The sequence below is a fragment of the Chelonia mydas genome, chromosome 20 (genome assembly GCF_015237465.2).
Source record: "Chelonia mydas isolate rCheMyd1 chromosome 20, rCheMyd1.pri.v2, whole genome shotgun sequence".
Taxonomy (NCBI): Eukaryota; Metazoa; Chordata; order Testudines; family Cheloniidae; genus Chelonia; species Chelonia mydas.
Genome location: NC_051260.2, coordinates 16,924,544 through 16,941,499, shown reverse-complemented (window position 1 = coordinate 16,941,499; position 16,956 = coordinate 16,924,544). Strand labels below are relative to the sequence as shown.

Here is a 16,956-nt window from a genome sequence, read left to right as displayed (position 1 = left end):
CCCCTCCCCAGCTAAAAGGGGCAGCGACCAGTGTGAGTGGGCCCGATCCGGCGTGCGAAGCGCTGTGTGGGATAGAAGATCAGGGCAGGAAGGGACCTCAGGAGATCATCTAGTCCAACCCCCTGCTCAAAGTAGGACCAGTCCCCAATTTTTGCCCCAGATCCCTAAATGGGCCCCTCAAGGATTGAAACTCACAACCCTGGGTTTAGCAGGCCATGCTCAAACCACTGAGCTATTCCTCTGCGAGGAGCAGAACCAGAGCCCGGGCTGTGGCCCGCCGGGGAGCCGCACAACCAGGAGCCCAGAGCGCCAAGGGCTGGGCCTCAGGCCCGGCTGCTTCCGAGCTCCAGGCAAAGGGGATTTGGGCCAACTGGGCGAAACCGGGCTGGGCTCATCAGGGTACGGCCACGTCTTCCTGAGGGTCCTGGGCGGCACGACGGGGCCCTGATCTCGGTCAGGGTCTGGGCAGCGCCCAGCGCGACGGGGCCCTGGTCTCGGTTGGGGTCTGGGCCGTGCCCGGTGTGATGGGCCCCTGATCTCGGTCGGGGTCTGGGCAGCGCCCGGCGCGACGGGCCCTGGTCTCGGTCGGGGTCTGGGCAGCGCCCAGCGCGACGGGGCCCTGGTCTCGGTCGGGGTCTGGGCAGTGCCCGCGCGACGGGGCCCTGGTCTCGGTTGGGGTCTGGGCAGTGCCCGGCGCGATGGGGCCCTGATATCGGTCGGGGTCTGGCAGTGCCCAGCGCGACGGGGCCCTGATCTCGGTCGGGGTCTGGGCAGTGCCCGGCGTGATGGGCCCCTGATCTTGGTCGGGGTCTGGGCAATGCCCGGTACGACAGGGCCCTGGTCTCGGTCAGGGTCTGGGCAGCGCCCGGTGTGATGGGCCCCTGATCTCGGCTGGGGTCTGGGCAGCGCCTGGGCTGCTGGGGCTCTGATCTCAGTGGGGGTCTGTGCCAGGTAACATTCCAGGGGAATCTGTGGGGATTGGGGGGCCCATTTACACCCTCCATCAGCACAGTAAGTGGCAATTATTAGGTGTATTACGGTAGCGCCCAGCCCCACCCCCCCACCCGTGCCAGGCGCTGCACAGACCCAGAACTAAAAGCCAGGCCCTGCCCGTTGCGCTGCCCCTCTCCGGGGGCTCCCCCTGGGTCCTGCGGGCGGCCGCGAGGCAGGGGAAGGCAGCCTGGCAGGAGTTAATTCGCAGCGGCTGGTGACCGGCTCTCGGGCCTGGTTCTAATTTAGCTGCTGCTCCCGGCTCTTGGTGCATTTTTGCTTGGAGCTGAAACGTTACACGCAGAGTTTGTGGCTAGTGATAATGACGTGGGTTAGAGCTTCATGGGTGGAGCCCAGCCGAGATTGGGGCCCCGTCGCGCCGGGCGCCGCCCAGGCCCCAGCTAAGACCAGGCCCCGTCGCGCCGGGCGCTGCCCAGGCCCCAGCCAACATCAGGGCCCCGTTGCGCCGGGTGCTGCCCAGACCCCGGCCGAGATCAGGGCCCCGTCGCGCCGGGCGCCGCCCAGACCCCAGCCGAGATCAGGGCCCCGTCACGCCGGGCGCTGCCCAGGCCCCAGCGGAGATCAGGGCCCCGTCGTGCCGGGCGCTGCCCAGGCCCCACCCGAGATCAGGGCTCCGTCGCGCCGGGCGCCGCCCAGACCCCAGCCAAGAGCAGGCTGGGGTTTGGATGCACCAAATCACTGTGGTGCTGCCGGCCGCAAGGCTCTGCTGTCAAACCCGGGCCCCGATCCTGCAGCCCGGACTCCACCAGGCGGGCGAGGTGGGGGGCAGATCCTGGAAGGGTCGGGCCCTCGGCCTGCACTGGGGCTCCGGGGGAGGGCGCAGGGAGAGTTGGGTTTTGCTCCTGCCTCGGCCCCGCCTGACTGGGGGGCAAGTTACGTCATCCTGCTGGCTGTCCAGTTACACTGCACTCGAGGGTCGAGGTCTGGGCAGCGCCCGGCCCCACGGGGCCCCGGTTTTGGCTCCAGCTGCTTCCCCCCGCCCCCGGGGTAGCCGGCGAACCCAGCTGCGTCGATTCCTCACCCTGCTCGGCTGGGTTTCGGCTCAGAGGCCCAGGGCAGAAGGCGTCGCTCTGCAAACAGCAGCCCAGCTCCCGTCTTTCCCATTGCTGGGGGCTCCAGCTCTGCCCTGACGCCTGGGGGAGGGCGCCCCGCCCCGCAGAGGGGGCTCAGCCCAGCGGGTGCAGAGAGGGGCCGGCCAAGGGACATTTATCCCTGGCCTCACGAGCCCCACGGCGCCAGGGCTGCAGCCAGATGCATGTGGCACCACCCTGAGCTGGCGTTTTGCTCGGCTGTGCCCGTCTGCTCCTGCCAGGGCCCTGGGCTGGGCCGCCCCGCAGCTGAGCAGCTCTAGGGCCAGATAATCCCCCCTTCCCGCCCCCGAAACGGGCCCAGCCGGACCCAGTGACTTGCCCGGGGGCCTGAGGGAGGCCTGGCGCCAAGCCGGGCATTGAACCCGAGGTCCCGGCCTCCATCTCAGGGCCCCTCGTCCCCCTCCCCACACCTGGCAGCTGCTGGGCCCCAGGCCTGCTGGGGCGACTCGCAGGCAGCGTCACCTCGCGAGGGCCCCGTCCGGCTGCCTTACCGAACCCCAGCCGCATGGCCTGGGACACCTGGGTTCTTTCCCCTGCTCCAACCATAGGCAAGTCCCGCCCCCTGCCTCAGTTTCCCCTCCCACCCTGCCTCTAGCTAGTCTGGGAGCTCTTTGGGGTCTGGAGAGTCTCTCGCTGCGTGTCTGGGCAGCGCCGGGGCCCGGATCTCAGACAGGGCTGGGCAGCACCTGGCACCAAGTGGGGGAGCCCCAGATCTCAGTGCTACCATAATACACCTAACAGTAACTAATTCACATCCAGCCCAGCCCCTAACCCCCGCTGTCCCCCCACGGCCATCAGCAATTCCTGCCCAGGTGCCCGCGTGTCAGCAGCGCCTGCCCCCCAATTGCCCGTGCCCGAGCTGGGCCCCCCCGGCGCAGCTGACTGCCCCCTCCCCCGCGCCAGGCCCCGCTCCAGCCGTTGGGTCTATCAGGGCTGGGCGCTATCACCCAGCACACGCCGCCCTGGCATGGGCCTGGCAAGATTAGATACCACAAGCTCCAGCGAAAGGGGGCGGGTGGGTAGTGGGGCCTGGCTCTGCCACTGGCCTGCGGGGGGGGGGGGAGGGTGTGTCCTCAGTTTCCCCTCCAAAGCCTTGGCGAGCGTCAGCTCGACAGGCAGGGATGTGTCTGCCCAGCGCTCAGCCCGAGGGGGCCCCCACATTCCTGGGGGGCTGCACGGGGGCTGGCGGGCAGAGGGGCCCCCAGCCTGGCTGGGGGTGTCTGCACAGCCCCCCCCCCCGCCCTCACTCGGCCCCACTGCAACACAAACCAGACTCGGCTCCTGGGAATTCAAACAATCCAAAGGTTTGGGGTTTTATTGTTAAATCGCTTTATAAATAAACCCCCGGCCGGCGCCTCTCCCCGCGGTCCCAGCCGGCCAGATGCGGGGTGGGGGGGCAGGCCCGGGGTGGGGTGCTACGGAGGACGCTGAGGGGAGACCACGTCCCCCCATGTCCTGGCCCAGAGCAAGGCAGGAGCCAAATCCAGTGGGGTGCACGGGAGGGGAGGGAGCTGGGGGGGCGGGGCAGCAACAGCTTCACCCCTCCCCCACCTGGTATTTAATGTGGGGGAGAGTTTCCAGTCTGGGGTTAAGGCCAGTGGCCCAGACCGGGAAGGGGGGGGGCACAGCACCAGTGATTTGAAGGGGGCAGGGAAGGTCTGGGCTCCCTCCCAACTCCCCATCCAGGCCCTGCTGGAGTTGAGGGGGCAGCAGGGCCCCACGCCGGACACTCTTGGCCCCCTCAGGGTACAGCTGGGGGGTGGGGGGACTCGCACTGGCACTGCAGGGCCCGGGGAATCCCCTGCCCACCCCACAGGTGGAGGGCCTGGAGTGGGACCTAATGGAGGGGCCCAGGCCTGGCAGCCCCGCCCCATCTCTGTGCCCCTTTGCCAGTAGACCAGCCCCCCCTCCCCGACTCACGTGGAACAGCCTCATGGCTATGCTTCACCCTGCCCCCGCTTGCCCCCCCGCCCCCATTTAACCAGCTCAGCCCCCCAGGGCACCCCTTCCACCCATGGGTTAATGAACGTCCCAGAGGGCTCCCCCGCTGGGGGTCAAAGGAAGAGATAGCAGAAGCGGGGGAGAGGAAGGCTCCTCAGGGTGAGAAAAGAAACATACAGAGGTGAGTGGGGCGGGAAGTGGGGCACCCCCCCCTTCCACTACAGCTAGGGCTGGCCCAGGCACTTGGGGGGTTGGAAGGCTCCGGCTGTCCCCCCCCGCCCCCAGCACAGGGATTGGGCAGAGGCTGTGTCCCCCCCCCAGAGGTGTGGGGGAGCAGGATCCTCAGGCACCACAAGGGCCATAGGGCCCCTGGCTTCGGCACTGAGGGGGAGCCAGGACTCCTGGGTTCTGTTCCCGGCACTGGGAGGGGGACCTCCATGGCCTGCCCCACTCTCTAGCCCCAGGAACCAGCCAGCTGCGCCATTTGCCATGGGGGGGGGGTGATCTTGGCCTGGTGCCGCTTCGCTGCCCGCATTTGGGGGATCCGCAGGGGGAGACGCTCCGAGGGCAGCTTGCTGAGCTTTGGTCCAGAGGCAGGGCCCCTGGCAGGATTGGGGCCACCCAACTTCTACCGCTGGCTGCTAGGTAAACAGGCCAGACAGCCCGCCTGGCTCCTGCAGCACCGGGCCCAGGCCGCGGGAGAGACACCAGGCCCGAGCCCTGGGGCCCTGCCCTTAACGCCCCGGGCAGCAGAAGGCAACGGGAAGGGGCGGAGAACGACCCCGATACACCTGGCATTTGACTGGGTCGAGTGGTCTCCCCGCAGGCCCGGCTGGGGGCAGAGTTTGAGAGTGGGCCTGGACCCGGGGGAGGCGGCTTGGGCTGGCTCCATACGGGGGGCTCAGCAAGGCACTCTGGAGGCTGGCGGGGTGTGTCCCCCCAGGCTGGAAGAGCGGACGCAGCCGGTCCAAGGTCCTCGGTGATCCCGCTGGCTCCTCCTAGCCCTCCAGCTTGTGGAGACTAGACCTGTTCAGAGAGTTTCTGGTGGGGGCGAGGGGGGGAAGCCTCTAATTAATCCAATGGGTGAAATTAACATGTGGCAAATCCGCCCCCTCCCCGGCGGGTGGGGAACCCTGGTAACTGCTGGGTGTGGAGAGACCCCAGGGAACAAGCCAAGCCTGGATTCCCAGCTCAGGGAAGGGAGTGGAGTGTAGTGGTCAGAGCAGAGAGCCAGGACTCCTGGGTCCCATTCCTGGCTATGCCCCAGGTTTCCCTGCATGACCCTGGGCACGTCCCGTCTCCTCTCTGCCTCAGTTTCTCCTCTTGTCCTGTGCGTGTTCCGGCTGGGAACGACCTGGGGACGGTCTCTCCCCGGGTCCGGGGGGTGCTCACCGGGGGGTGGAGCGCGGGACGAGCGGGGCGTAGAGCTGGGGGATCCGGCGGCCCAGCAGGGGGTGCAGCGACTCCCGGAGGCGCAGGAAGTTCCGTTCCAGCTCCCGGTGATACTCGCGCTGGTCCGGCCCGATCAGCGCCTTGTTCTTACGCAGGGCGTCTTCGCACCTGGAACCGAGGGGCGGGGCTCATCACCACGGCCCGCAGGGGTCCCAGAATGCACCGCTTCGCCCCCGCTGAGCGCAGGGCCCCGGGCTGGGGAGAGGGGGCTGGGGGGGCTCGGAGCCCAGCGGAGGGAGCTCCGGGCAGGGAGGGGCCAGGACCCAGCCCCCCACCTCCTGGGGATGAGGCCAGCCCTGGAGAAGGGTTGTGCCAGTGGGGGAAGGGGGGGGATGGGTGTCGGGGGGGGAGATGTGGGCTGCCGGGGGGGATGGGGGGGGCCGGTACCGTTTGGTGAAGTCCCTGAAGCAGAGGCGCAGCTTGTTGTGGTGCCGGTAGAGCCGGGGGTCGTCCGGGATCTCGGCCAGGAACACCTGGGCCACCTCCAGCGGGCCCTGGGCAACGGGCAGTGGGTCAGGGCCCTGCCCTGCCCCGCCCCCGCCCGGCCCAGCCCTGCCCCCTCCTGACCCTGCCCCCGCCCTGCCCCGCCTCCTGCTGGCCCAGCCCCGCCCCCGTCCAGCCCAGCCCAGTCCTGCCCCCCGACCAGCCCAGCCCAGCCCTGCCCCGCCCCCTCCTGACCCTGCCCCCGCCCTGCCCCGCCCCCGCCCGGCCCCGCCCCTGTCCGGCCCAGCCCCGCCCAGTCCTGCCCCGCCCCCTGCTGGCCCAGCCCTGCCGGTGCCCCAGCATGACTCAACTCCTGGCGCGAGGGCCAAAGCGGCCGTGGGGCGAGGCGGGTGGCGGGGGATGGGCACCGGCACAGCCCCAGAAGGGGGTGGGGGGAGGATCGAGGCCCCCTCCTGGCCCGTGTCCGCTGCGTGACCCCCGACCCCCCTGCCCTGCCCGGGGCCGCCCCACCTGGTTGACGGTGGTGCCCACGCAGCCCTGCAGCACCATCTGCAGCATCTTGGCGTCGGCCGGGTCCTGGTGGGTGGCGAAGGCCAGTTCCTGCGTCTTCTTCTGCATGTCCTCAATGGCCACCTCGATGGGGGTCAGGATGATCTGGGTGCACCGGGGCGGGGGGGGGGAGGTCAGCTCGGCCCCCCAGACCCCTGCGGCACCCTGACCCCCACCAAGCCCCCCCCCCCAGCCCGGCGCCCACCCCCTCCCGAACCCCCGCAGCCCGACGCCCATCGCCGAGCCCCCCTCCCGAACCCCTGCCCACGGCGCTCCCGCCGAGCCCCCCTCCCGAACCCCCGCAGCCCTGTGCCCATCGCCGAGCCCCCCTCCCGAACCCCCGCAGCCCTGCGCCCATCGCCGAGCCCCCCTCCCGAACCCCCGCCCACGGCGCTCCCGCCGAGCCCCCCTCCCGAACCCCCGCAGCCCTGCGCCCATCGCCGAGCCCCCCTCCCGAACCCCCGCCCACGGCGCTCCCGCCGAGCCCCCCTCCCGAACCCCCGCCCACGGCGCTCCCGCCGAGCCCCCCTCCCGAACCCCCGCAGCCCTGCGCCCATCGCCGAGCCCCCCTCCCGAACCCCCGCAGCCCTGCGCCCATCGCCGAGCCCCCCTCCCGAACCCCCGCCCACGGCGCTCCCGCCGAGCCCCCCTCCCGAACCCCCGCCCACGGCGCTCCCGCCGAGCCCCCCTCCCGAACCCCCGCAGCCCTGCGCCCATCGCCGAGCCCCCCTCCCGAACCCCCGCAGCCCGGCGCCCATCGCCGAGCCCCCCTCCCGAACCCCCGCAGCCCGGCGCCCATCGCCGAGCCCCCCTCCCGAACCCCCGCCCACGGCGCCCATCACCGAGCCCCCCTCCCGAACCCCCGCCCACGGCGCTCCCGCCGAGCCCCCCTCCCGAACCCCCGCAGCCCTGCGCCCATCGCCGAGCCCCCCTCCCGAACCCCCGCCTACGGCGCCCATCGCCGAGCCCCCCTCCCGAACCCCCGCAGCCCGGCGCCCATCGCCGAGCCCCCCTCCCGTACCCCTGCCCACGGCGCTCCCGCCGAGCCCCCCTCCCGAACCCCCGCAGCCCTGCGCCCATCGCCGAGCCCCCCCCCGAACCCCCGCAGCCCGGCACCCATCGCCGAGCCCCCCTCCCGAACCCCCGCCCATGGCGCCCATCGCCGAGCCCCCCTCCCGAACCCCCGCAGCCCGGCGCCCATCGCCGAGCCCCCCTCCCGAACCCCCGCCCATGGCGCCCATCGCCGAGCCCCCCTCCCGTACCCCCGCAGCCCTGCGCCCATCGCCGAGCCCCCCTCCCGAACCCCCGCCCACGGCGCCCCCGCCGAGCCCCCCTCCCGAACCCCCGCCCACGGCGCCCATCGCCGCCCCCCGGCGGCACCTCCTCCTTGTGGACGACGGGCAGGCGGGTTCTGAGGTAGGGGAAGGCGTGCGAGGTGGCGAGCAGCGTCTTGCGCTTGAACTGCTCGTGCAGCTCCCCGTGCGCCCGCCCGTCCAGCGTGAAGGGCGTGCAGAAGAGGAAGCTGCGCAGACCGTAGTTCTTCTCGAAGTAGGTGACCCGCTCCTTCAGCTCGTAGGTGTCGAAGAACGGCTCCACATAGGTCAGCTGGATGTAGGCCTGGGGGCGGGGGGAGGCCGTGAAGGGGGTCACGGCCGGGAATCTGCCGCCCAGCCCCAGGGAGCCCCATGACAGGAGGACCCGGCCCACCCTACCCTCCTCACGGCCCCGGAGCTGGGTGACACTGGGCGAGTCCTTGTCCTGCTCCGCGCCTCAGTTTCCCCTCCTGCCTTGTGTCTACTCAGACTGGGAGCTCCTTGGGGCAGGGCAGGTCTCGCTGTGTCCATGCAGCGCCCGGCACGATGGGGACCCCCAATCTCAGCTGGGGTCTGGGCAGCACCCGGGGCGTGACAGGTGAGGGAGGGGGCCCAATCTCAGCCGGGGGCCCCAGGCACTGCCGTATACCCCCACCCATGGGCCCCAGCTTTACCTTATTGGGGTCCAGCTTGGCCTTGTCCACAGGGTTCGAGTCCTTGATGATCTCGACCAGGTCATCCCCGAAGCGTTCGGCGTAGAACTCCTGGGGGCGGAGGGGGGGAGAGAGACCCCCCCCGTTCTATGGGGCTGGGCCTGGAACTGGCCAGTTTCCAGGCAGGGCGCCTCTGGCCGTCACCCCGGGGGGTGGCCCCAGAACAGCCCCAGGTCCCCCAGCCTGCAGCCTCCCTGGCTGGCAGCGGAGGGACCACGGAGGCCCAATGTGTGTCGAAGGGCCCCCAGCCGCCCACCCCGCTGTCCTGGGGCAGAGCTGCCCAAGCTGCAGACAGAATTCGTCTAGGTGCCCAGAGACCACAATGACGGGCAGAGGGGGCATGGCCACCTGGTGATCAGGGGTCCATGGGGGGGCACCCAGGCAGCATCCCATGCAGGGGGGCGGGTTACAAGCCGGGCCCCCAGGAGAGCTGCTAAAATCCAGCAGGATTCCCACCCCTCCCACCCCGGCCACTGCGGGGAGCTGGGGGGCAGTTTGAGGGGCAGAACCAGCCCATGGGACTCCGGCCAGGGCGGCCCAAGGGGGAGAGCAGGGCCATTTCCAACCGACCCGCAGCCCCCACCTACCCCAGCCCTGGGCTCCCCCCATCCTGCCAGTGCCCCTCACTCCGACGCGCAGCCCCCAGCCACCCCAGCCCTGGGTTCCCCCCCCCATCCTGCCGGTGCCCCTCACTCCGACGCGCAGCCCCCAGCCACCCCAGCCCTGGGTTCCCTCCCCCCATCCTGCCGGTGCCCCTCACTCCGACCCGCAGCCCCCAGCCACCCCAGCCCTGGCCCCCACCCCCATCCTGCCGGTGCCCCTCACTCCGACCCGCAGCCCCCAGCCACCCCAGCCCTGGGCTCCCCCCCATCCTGCCGGTGCCCCTCACTCCGACCCGCAGCCCCCAGCCACCCCAGCCCTGGCCCCCACCCCCATCCTGCCGGTGCCCCTCACTCCGACCCGCAGCCCCCAGCCACCCCAGCCCTGGGTTCCCCCCCCATCCTGCTGGTGCCCCTCACTCCGACCTGCAGCCCCCTGCCAGCCCAGCCCTAGGCTCCCCCCATCCTGCCGGTGCCCCTCTCCCTGCCCCCGCCTCACCTCCAGCCGGTGGGAGATCTCGGCCAGCTTGGTGATGGACGGCTCTTTATACACAAACTCCTGCTCGTCCAGGTCCCCGAACTTGCTGCCGTAGAACCCGACCCGGAAATACGTCCCGAACATGCGCTGGGGGCCTGGGCAGAGCGGGGCCGGTGAGCCTGGGCGCCGGGCTGGGAAAGGCCAAGAGCCAGCAGCCGCAAGCCTCCCTTAACTGCAGCCATCTCCGGATACAGCAACAGCTTGGGGGCAGGGTGGGGAAGGGGCGGCCATGAGGCTGCCATAGGGGAACCCTGGGACCTGACTGGCGGGGGGGAAGGGGGGTGATGCTCTGGGCTCCTGGCTGGGGATAGAGCGGGTGAGGGGCGGGGGGGGGCTGTAGGGGGCAGTGGGGCCTAATGGTTACAGCAGGACGCCTGGGTTCTCTCCCCAGCTCTGGGAGGGGAAGTGAGGGCTAGTGGTTAGACCCCACCCAGAGCTAGGGAGAGAACTCAGGAGTCCTGGCGCCCGGCCCCCTGCTCTAACCACTAGATGCCCCCTTCCCTCTCAGCAGGGACCCAGGAGCTGCTCTCTGACCCTGCTACCCACCCCGCAGGGAGCCAGCCGGGCTGGTGGAGCCGGGCGCAGCAGGGAAACCCACGGCCTTGCCTGGGCGTTCCTGGGCGCGAGGCTCCGAGGCCGGACCCAGAACCCACCAGGCTCGGGGGTTTCCAGGAAACGGCCCCCCCAGTCCCTTCCCAGGCACTTGGCTGCCACGGCCGCACCCCCACACGGACGCTCCCCTCCATCCTCCTGCACAATCCTGCCCTCAGGACCCCCCGCCCCCAGGGCACCCCCTCACCCGTCCCTGCTGAGAATAGAGCCCCCCTCTCTCTCGGCTGCCTCGGGGCCCCGGCTCAGGCCCCGTCCCTACGAGCTTTTCTCTGGCTCCTCCCCTGCATCCCTCCCTCCCTCCCCTCCCCGCCCCCGACCTGGCTTTGCTCCCTGGCTGGGAGGTTCCCGCAGCTTGGAGGACCTGGCCCAGGGTACCCCCCCAAATTGGTGGCACGCCCCAGGGGGGCGACTTACCGCAGCATCGAGGTGGGGGAGCAGCAGCGGGCAGGACCGGCAGCCGGGGAGAGAAGACGAGAGGCAGCAGGTTAGTAGGGGGCAGGGGGTGGCTCCTAGCGTGGCACTGGGGGGCCCAGGGCCTGGCAGGGGGGGCCCCTGGGACAGATCGGCCCCCCCTTGCGGTAGAGCTGAAACCACAACAACCATGCAGCCCCCATCCCCCCCGGGGCACTGCCACCCCCAGCCACCTCCACTTTGACCCCCCATACAGAGGTGAAAGGTCACCGGCATCACAGCTGGGGTCAACCGGGGCACACTGGGGCAGAGGGGCTGGGGGGGGCTGCACCCCCACCGTGTATGGGGATTTCCTGCCCTGGCCCATAGCCCTGGCCGTGCAGCCCACAGCTCTTCCCAGCCAGGGCTACCTGGCCCCCCAGTCTGGAAGTGGGCGCAAAGCAGGGACCAGCCGAGACCTGCTAACTCATCACACCCAGGACAACCGCCCACGGTCGGGGTCACTCGCAGCAGGGAGAGCAGGGCCACTAACCGCTAGGCCCCACTCCCCTCCCCGAGCCAGGGAGAGAACCCAGGAGTCCCGGCTCCCAGCCCCCGCCGCTCTAACCGCTAGGCCCCGCTCCTCTCCCCGAGTCAGGGAGAGAACCCAGGAGTCCTGGCTCCCAGCCCCCGCTGCTCTAACCGCTAGGCCCCGCTTCCCTCCCCGAGCCAGGGAGAGAACCCAGGAGTCCTGGCTCCCAGCCCCCGCTGCTCTAACCGCTAGGCCCCGCTTCTCTCCCCGAGTCAGGGAGAGAACCCAGGAGTCCTGGCTCCCAGCCCCCGCTGCTCTAACCGCTAGGCCCCGCTTCCCAAGCTGGACAGTGTTAGAAACAGACCATTCTGCCAGGCAGCCCAGACCATGCACGGGGGGGGACATGAAGGGGGGGGCTGTGAGGGTGCTGCACACACAGGGCTCGGGGGAGGGGGTGGGCGCGCGCACACACACACACACACACACACGCACACACACACACACGTGTCCTACCTCCCAGCCAGTGCTCTGACAGGACGGGCGCAGAGGGGGGCGAAGAGAGCAGGAGAGAGAGCTCGTCAATTGCCGTCGGGACCCCCCCCGCCCCCTCCCCCCGCCGCACAGGATCGCACCCACAGCACGCCCCAACCCGCCCCCCGGACGCTGCAGGTGGGGCTCGGAGGGGAGGCCTGACCGATCGGAAAACACTGCCCCCCTGGGGAACTGGGGCAACCCCGAGGCAGCTCCCCACTGCAGCCAGCTGGGCACCCCACACTTCGCCTTCAGTGGGAGGCTGGGGTCCCCTCCCCTACAATTCACATCTCTGCCACAAGGGGGCGCTCTCACCAAGGGACCACGCCCACACTCTGCCTCAGCCGAGCAGCCAAGGGGCCCCCTCAGGCTAACAGAAGTCGCTCCACGGTGCAGAGGGGGAAACTGAGGCACAGACAGGAAGGGACCTGCCCAGGGACGCGGGCAGACAGTGGCAGAGCCAGGGAGAGAACCCAGGAGTCCTGGCTCCCAGCCCCGCCACTCTAACCACTCGACCCCCAACTCCCTTCCCCGAGCCAGGGAGAGAACCCAGGAGTCCTGGCTCTCGGTCCCAACGCCACCCACTGGAGCCGCTCCCCTCCAGGACCCACGGCCCCGAGGCTGCAGGGCCCCGGCTGTGCCGGCCGGCGGGCGCTCACCTGGCTGGTGATCTTGCCGAAGGCGTCCTGCAGGTTGCCGTGCAGCGCCGCCAGCTTCTTGAACTCCCGGTTGGCCTCGTGGATGGGGATGAGGATCTTGTAGACCTCGTTCACCGCCTCGTACAGCCCGCCCTGGGGGGGGCAGACGGGGACCGCAGCCCCCCAGCCACGTGAGCAAAGGGGGCAAATAGTCTGCCCCCTGCCCGGCTCCCCCAGGCCCAGACACCCCTCCCAACGCCCCACGCACTGCCCCTTCCCCCGCCAGGGGCAGGCTCAGGGCCACGCTGGCTCCCTCCCTCGGCCGGCGGCCGCAGCGGGGCCGTTCCCTGGCGCTCACCATGGTGAAGAAGGCGGCCGCCTGCTCCAGCAGCCCCACCAGCCCCAGCTCGGTGAAGAACTTCCCGGAGCAGATCCCCTCCTCGTCCGGGGCCAGCACGTCGTCCGAGACGGCCGACTCCTCCAGCACGTTGGACGAGACGCCCTGCCGGAGACGGGCGGTGAGCGGGGCTGGGGGGCCGAGAACCCCCCGCTGCTCCCCACGGGCGGGCGGGTCAGCGGGCAGGCCTGCTCGGGGACGGGGCAGGGAGGAGGCTCTAGTGTTAGAGGGGTGGGGGGGCAGCCAGGACTCCTGGGTTCTCTCCTCAGCTCAGGGAGGGGAGCGGGGTCTAATGGTCAGAGCATGGGGCTGGGGGCCAGGACTCCTGGGTTCTCTCCCTGGCTCTGGAGGGGAGTTGGGGCTGGTGGGTTGGAGCGGAGGTCGGGGGCTGGAAGCCAGGACTCCTGGGTTCTCTCCTCAGCTCAGGGAGGGGAGCGGAGTCTAATGGTCAGAGCATGGGGCTAGGGGCCAGGACTCCTGGGTTCTCTCCCTGGCTCTGGAGGGGAGTTGGGGCTGGAAGCCAGGACTCCTGGGTTCTCCCCCCAGCTCAGGGAGGGGAGCGGGGTGGAGTCTAGGGGTCAGAGCATGGGTCTGGGAGCCAGGACTCCTGGGTTCTCTCCTTCTCCCCCTGGCAGGGGTGGTGTGTCTGGTCAGCACTCGAGGGGGGCACCGTCCCCGATCTCCTCTGCTGCCCCCCGCTCACCTGGAAGGAGACGCAGCCCACGGGCAGGTAGCGACAGTCCTCCAGCATGCTCAGGTACTCGGCCACCAGCGCGGCCGCGTGCACCAGGCACTGGGCCGCCTCGGCGTGGTTCCCCTGCGACGAGTGCTTGGCCGCCATGTTCTGCAGCCACGTCAGCCGCAGGTCCGGGGAGTTCTGGTAGCCCTTGGCGATCCTGGGAAAGAAACAGGGGCTGACAGCCAGGACGCCTGGGTTCTCTCCGTGGTCCGGGGCGGGGGGCCGGGACGGGATGACTAGTGGGTTAGAGCGGTGGTGGGGGAGGGCTGAGAGCCAGGACACCTGGGTTCTCTCGCCAGCCCGGGGAGGGGAGGGGGGGTCTAGTCGGTTGGAGTGGGGGGCTGGAACCCAGGACTCAGTCCATTAGCTTGTGACAAGTCTCCCCTCTGCTCCTCAGCCCCCCACTTCTCTACTGGGAGGTGCCACTCCCAGGGAGTTGCCGGGGGGGGGGGGGGGGCAGTATTCCTGCCTGGACAGTGCTGGGCAGCGCACAGGGGTGGGCAGGACCAGGAACCTGGCTGGGGGCGGATGGGGCATGGGGGAGGACGCTGAGGAGCAGGCTGGGGGCGTGGCCATGGCTGGGGGCGTGGCCGGGGCTAGGTAGGGGGCGTGGCCGGGGCTCTCACCTGTACATCAGGTCTATCAGCATCTCCGGATCCTCCTGATGCTCCTTCATCTTGACGGTGTCGGTGAGGATCATGTGCAGGTTGAAGACGAGGTCCTGCACCTGGGGGGGACAGGGGGGGGCCGGGGCTCAGACTCCCCCCTCCCCGCCCATCACCCCACACTGCCGGCGCCGCTCCGGGAGCGTGGCTGGGCCGGGGCCCCCAGCAGAGCCGGCCACGCACCGGCCTGCCACAGGGGGCCGAGAGTCGAGGAGCCCTTGGCTGGACCAGCCCCAGGCTGTCGAGGGGACCCTGTGCGCCCCCCCCCCGCTACCATGGGAACAGGGCCCGGTACCCACTCAGCTACAGGAATGGGCCCTCAGGGGGCACAGCCGGGGAGCCTGGCTGGCTGGGGGCCTGTCAATCAGGGCAGGCCCCCCCCACTCAGGGAAGGTGCCGTGCAGTGGGCTTGCCCCCCCCGTACCTGCTCGGCGAAGCTGCTGTCCCGCAGCCCGGCGTCCTCCTCGGTGTAGGTCAGGATGGTTTTCAGCGAGCGCCGCAGATGCTCCTCGTTGAAGTTGGACGAGGTCCCGACGAGCGAGGAGAGCGACATGGTCACCTGCATCTTCACCCGGGCAAAGTTCTGCGGGGGGGAGGGGGAGGGGAGGGGCTGAGCCGAGGAACCTGCGGCGCCCCCTGCTGCCCGGCTCCTGGCACGGGGGTGAGGGCAGGGGATGCCCAGGCAGCCCCTGGGATCCCACCGGCTGGCTGTGCCCTAGTTGCCTGGCAGCCCGGAGCCTCCAACAAACCGCCCCCATCTTCCTCTTGCAAAGGAGCCGGCGGCGTGCCCCAGACGGCCCATCCGACGGCTGCGCTCCACCCCAGAGACAGCCGCATGGCAGCGGGCAGGGCGTGGGGGCCATGCCCAGCGGGGGGGGGGGGGCGGGGCGCTGCACTCACGTGGCCGATCTCGAAGTTCTGGCGCATGAGCAGGTAGAGGGAGGCGCTGGCGTGGGTGCGGATGGCAGCCACCCGGCTGCTGCAATGCCGCAGCAGCCGCAGACACAGGTCGGCGCAGAGCTCCGTGTCCTCCTCGAACAGCATCTCCGGGAACTGCGCCGCGGGGAGAGGGGTTACAGCCGCCCCTGGAGGCCAGGACGCCTGGGTTCTCGCCCGGGGCTGGCCGGGAGCGGGGTCCAGGGGCTGGAATGTTGGGGTGGCGCTGGGAGCCAGGACGTCTGGGTTCTCGCCCAGCGCTGGCAGGGAATGCTGGGAGCCAGGACGCCTGAGTCCCATCCCGGGGCTGGCAGGGAGCGGGGTCCGGTGACTGGAAGGTGGGGGGGGCGCTGGGAGCCAGGACGCCTGGGTTCTCGCCCGGCACTGGCAGGGAGCGGGGTCCGGTGACTGGAAGGTGGGGGGCCGCTGGGAGCCAGGACGCCTGGGTTCTCGCCCGGTGCTGGCAGGTAGCGGGGTCCAGTGGCTGGAATGTGGGGGGGCGCTGGGAGCCAGGATGCCTGGGTTCTCGCCCTGCGCTGGCAGGAAGCGCTGGCAGCCAGGACACCTGGGTTCTCGCCTGGCTTGCTGGAGGGCCCAGCAGCTGCGGCAGCGGGTTGGGTTCCCATCCTGGCTTCACCACCCCCTCTGGATGGAGACACACAAACCCGGGCGCGACCCCCCCCCAGAGCTGGCCCGCCCAGCCACCCGTGGGACGGCCCAGGCGAACCCGCCCCGGACTCCGATCTCCCGCTGCCCAGGGGCCCCCATGGGCAGACAGAGCCCTTCTCCCTGCAGCCCAGTCACCCCGTCCACCCCCCCGCCAGCTCCCCGCGGGCCATCGATCTCGGGGCCCCTGGATCGACCTGCCCCGGCTGGGCTGAGCCAGCGGGCACCTGCCCCAGCCCCGGGGCGCGGCTACTCGGAGGCAGCGGAGCGCGGCCCCGCTGGGGAGCCGGGGGGCCGTGCGGGGGGCCCCACTCACCTTGCTCACCAGCGCCCTCTGGGAGGCGAAGCAGTGCTGCAGGAAGAGGGCGCTGGGCGTGCAGGCCATGCCGTGGAGCAGCACCCGCAGCACCCCGTCCAGCACGCTCTCCTTGGCCTCCGCCAGCAGCACCGTCTGCGGGACACGGGCCGTGAGGGCGGAGCTCCCAGGGGCAGGGGCCGTGAGGGCGGAGCTCCCAGGGGGAGGGGCTCGCCAGGGGGAGGGGCCGTGAGGGCGCAGCTCGCCAGGGGGAGGGGCCGTGAGGGCGGAGCTCGCCAGGGGGAGGGGCCGTGAGGGCGGAGCTCGCCAGGGGGAGGGCGGAGCTCGCCAGGGGGAGGGCGGAGCTCGCCAGGGGGAGGGGCCGGGAAGGCGGAGCTCGCCAGGGGGAGGGGCTGGGAGGGCGGAGCTCGCCAGGGGCGGAGCTGCCAGGGGGAGGAGCTCCCAGGGGGAGGAGCTGGGAAGGCGGAGCTCCCAGGGGGAGGAGCCGGGAAGGCGGAGCTCCCAGGGGGAGGAGCCGGGAAGGCGGAGCTCCCAGGGGGAGGAGCTCGCCAGGGGGAGGGGCCGGGAGGGCGGAGCTCCCCAGGGGCAGAGCTCGCCAGGGGAGGGGCCGGGAGGGCGGAGCTCCCAGGGGGAGGGGCTCACCAGGGGGAGGGGCTCGCCAGGGGGAGGGCGGAGCTCGCCAGGGGGAGGGGCCGGGAAGGCGGAGCTTGCCAGGGGGAGGGGCCGGGAAGGCGGAGCTCGCCAGGGGTGGAGCTTCCAGGGGGAGGAGCCGGGAAGGCGGAGCTCCCAGGGGGAGGAGCTTGCCAGGGGGAGGGGCCGGGAGGGCGGAGCTCCCCAGGGGCAGAGCTCGCCAGGGGGAGGGGCCGGGAGGGTGGTGCTCTGG

General features: G+C 71.2%; 1 protein-coding gene across 1 annotated transcript in view; it reads right to left on the bottom strand.

Annotated features, from left to right (window-relative positions):
• Window positions 1–3,390: 3,390 nt before the first annotated feature.
• DOCK6 (dedicator of cytokinesis 6) overlaps window positions 3,391–16,956 on the bottom strand; it is a 58,588-nt gene continuing 45,022 nt past the window's right edge. Inside the window, 15 exon segments of the mRNA XM_037887832.2 lie at window positions 3,391–5,084; window positions 5,436–5,603; window positions 5,883–5,989; window positions 6,450–6,593; window positions 7,869–8,105; window positions 8,476–8,565; window positions 9,613–9,738; window positions 11,699–11,713; window positions 12,376–12,507; window positions 12,713–12,856; window positions 13,455–13,647; window positions 14,117–14,217; window positions 14,580–14,738; window positions 15,056–15,208; window positions 16,074–16,208. Of these exon segments, the coding sequence (XP_037743760.1) occupies window positions 5,042–5,084; window positions 5,436–5,603; window positions 5,883–5,989; window positions 6,450–6,593; window positions 7,869–8,105; window positions 8,476–8,565; window positions 9,613–9,738; window positions 11,699–11,713; window positions 12,376–12,507; window positions 12,713–12,856; window positions 13,455–13,647; window positions 14,117–14,217; window positions 14,580–14,738; window positions 15,056–15,208; window positions 16,074–16,208 (1,947 nt within the window). The 3' untranslated portion in view covers window positions 3,391–5,041.